Source organism: Euprymna scolopes, chromosome 8 (genome assembly GCF_053919585.1).
Source record: "Euprymna scolopes isolate OS-2025 chromosome 8, ASM5391958v1, whole genome shotgun sequence".
Taxonomy (NCBI): domain Eukaryota; kingdom Metazoa; phylum Mollusca; class Cephalopoda; order Sepiida; family Sepiolidae; genus Euprymna; species Euprymna scolopes.
In genome coordinates, this window is record NC_136489.1 from 98928043 (window position 1) to 98930815 (window position 2773).

The 2773-nt window shown below is 37.5% G+C and overlaps 1 protein-coding gene across 1 annotated transcript; it reads right to left on the reverse strand.

Annotated features, from left to right (window-relative positions):
• Positions 1-474: 474 nt before the first annotated feature.
• Positions 475-930, reverse strand: LOC145283921 (uncharacterized). Its single transcript, XM_080133023.1, has one exon. The coding sequence runs from the start codon at positions 928-930 to the stop codon at positions 475-477; it is 456 nt and encodes a 151-aa protein (XP_079989149.1).
• Positions 931-2773: the final 1843 nt, after the last annotated feature.

Below are 2773 nucleotides of genomic sequence, written 5' to 3' on the forward strand. Positions count from 1 at the left end.
TCCTCATGAAGCACTTGAACTTAATACTGTTCAAAGTTTGAGTACAAATCTTCATTACTAAATGCCCAATAATATCAGAAATTATTTTTTTTGTTTTTCTTTTGTAAAGGTTCAACAGAAAACAGCGCAACGGGTGTTTTAGAATTAATCACTAGACAAAGCCGTCTTCGTGAAGAGCGTAAATTCATGGCTGCTATTATTTAAGTTATTTCTAAAACTAATATCAGATAAATAGCATTTAGCGAGGTCCGTTCGTCTTCGTGGATACTCAGATAGCATGTGTTGTTGCCTTTTAGCCGTCAACCGGTTTTATGCTCTTTGCTCTCTGTGTGAGTTGATTTATATGTAAATTAGCTTAACTCTCGCTCGATCTCGCAGGTAGATCTGTTCTCTGCCACAGGACTCCCCACCAAGAACGGTTGTGGGACTATCACCACCATTCGATGCGTCTGTAGCAAAAGTTGATCGTAGAATTTAGGTACAGTAATCTCTTGCGAGTTTTTTGGACCAGTGAACTGTCCTCCCTTCTCTCGTTTCGTATGGTTGAGTTGCTTGTTCAGTTGTTTTCATCGGTGACTGTGAAGGGTTGAAAATGTCTGTGTCAGGGGCATCCAACACAGTGATTTTGCACTTAATATGGGCTTTCTTTAATCTGTCTACAGACACCGTCTCGGTGCGACCATTTATATTCAGCTTGAAATATGTTTCTTTTGCCAAAACTTTAAATGGCCCCAGATAAGGCGGGCTCAAAGGTCCACGGACCGCGTCATTTTGAATGAATACATGAGCCCATTTATCCATATCTCTCGGGACATGTTCTGAAATCATTTGTGGACGAGGAAAGAGAGGAAGTACTCTCGAATAATGTGTCCGAAGCCGTGAGTCGTACGACGAGATGTCTGTGTTGAATGAATTTTCAGGTATGAACATTGTACCAGGTAAATTCAGGTTAGTGCCATACAGCACAATTGTTTGTTGGTAGGTTGAAAGCGATGAGTGAGTGCAGGTAGATCTGCACAATTGTGTTTTTAGTTTGCTAGAGCATTTGCAGAATCTAAGTGAGGAGGTTGAAATTACTGAGCGAGTGCAAGTAGATCTGCACCTTCTTAGTCTCTAAGTACGTCTGCAGAGTCTAGGCGATAAGGTTAGAAGTCAGTTACACAAAGGCTTGCAAGCGAGTCTGCAGTGCCAAGTACAGGCGAGTTTGTAGCCATGTCGGTGTGCATCGTTCGTGTTGATCGGGTTCCCTATGCGTTCATTCGAACATCCAATCGTCGAGTTTTCCAATGTGAGTGTCGCAGCTAACTCGTTTTAAACTGTTGACTTCTTCCATAACGTCCAGTCGTTGAGTTTTTTAAATGTGCGTGTTGCAGCTTAACCCGTTTTAAACTGGTATGACTTCTATGGTTGTGTTATTGATGTCCCTGGATTTTATGTGCTTGACGAACATCCGTGAGGGTTCGGGTTTGTTGAATCAGTCGTCAGAGAAGGTTTGAAAGTCAAGAGCACGGTGTTCATTTTACATAAGTGCTCGGAATTTTCTCTCCTCTGAAACAGTGTTCTGTTTTAACACCTCCGTTTTTATGTCTTCGTATGTCATTCCTGAAGGTGGGTTAGTTATTATGTCCCGAACTGTTTTAGTTAATGGTGTCGGCATGCAACAACTCAAAATGCATAGCTGATTATGTGGGGGGACATCGTGAATTAAAAAAAATTGTCCACTTGTGCAAACCATAATCTCGCATCTCCTGCGAACAGCAGTAGAGATAAAAAAAAACTCATTTGTTTTCTCTTTTTATTTTTATTTTTTTGCAGTGAAAAAAAAAGAACAAAAAAAAACAACAAACGGACCAAAGGAACATAAGAAAATTTTATGGACTAGCTGTTCAAGAGAAATTTGCACACAAAAACGTTTTTTCTTTTTTTCAAATATAAAATGTCACAATTAATAAATAATACTAAAAGTAAAAATCGTCTGTTTTAGTATGTGTTTGTGAGTGCATAAACATAAAAGGAAATTTTCAGACGCTCTTCAAAATTTCTTTGAATAAAGTAATAAAGTTTCAACAACCTAGCACAACAAGACAAAAACTCTTTTGTTCGTCTGTAGTATTACTTTGTAGTAATTTTTTAATTGAAGAAAAAATGTTATCAAAACTAAAGCAAAATACTCAATGTTATTTAAGTTAAGAATTACAACAAAGAATAATCTGTTCGTCCGAAGCAAAAAAAAAAATGTCTTTTGTACACAGATAATGTGTTCGTCGAAGAAGGGGTCACCACTTTAGGGAGGTCCGTTCCTCGTGGTGAATACTTTGATAGCATGTGTTCATTTGCCTTTTAGACGTCAACCGGTTTTTGCTCTTTGTGTGAGTTGATTGATATGTAAATTAGCTTAACTCTCGCTCGATCTCGCAGAGAGATCTCTTCTCTGCCACAAGTATTTTGTAAATAAACTATTTCAACTAATTGGGTTATTATGACAGAAATATTAAAAAAAACATGGTAAAATGATTAAACGCCTACAATAGGAAGGTCATTCCAAATATAATCTTATTTTCTAACTAAAAAGCTAAAACTTCGAATAGTTATAAAAACAAGAGTAGTATCAATAAAATTAGCGAACTTTTGTTTTCCAGAACTTATTTTTCTACTTAGTCACCACCATTCTAATTGTACTTTCGCCAGCCTTTTTGAATGTCTCGGCCATAAAAGTAATTCGCTACTCTGAAATCAACGAACTTACGAATTAACTGTGCTGGCATCAACTGCA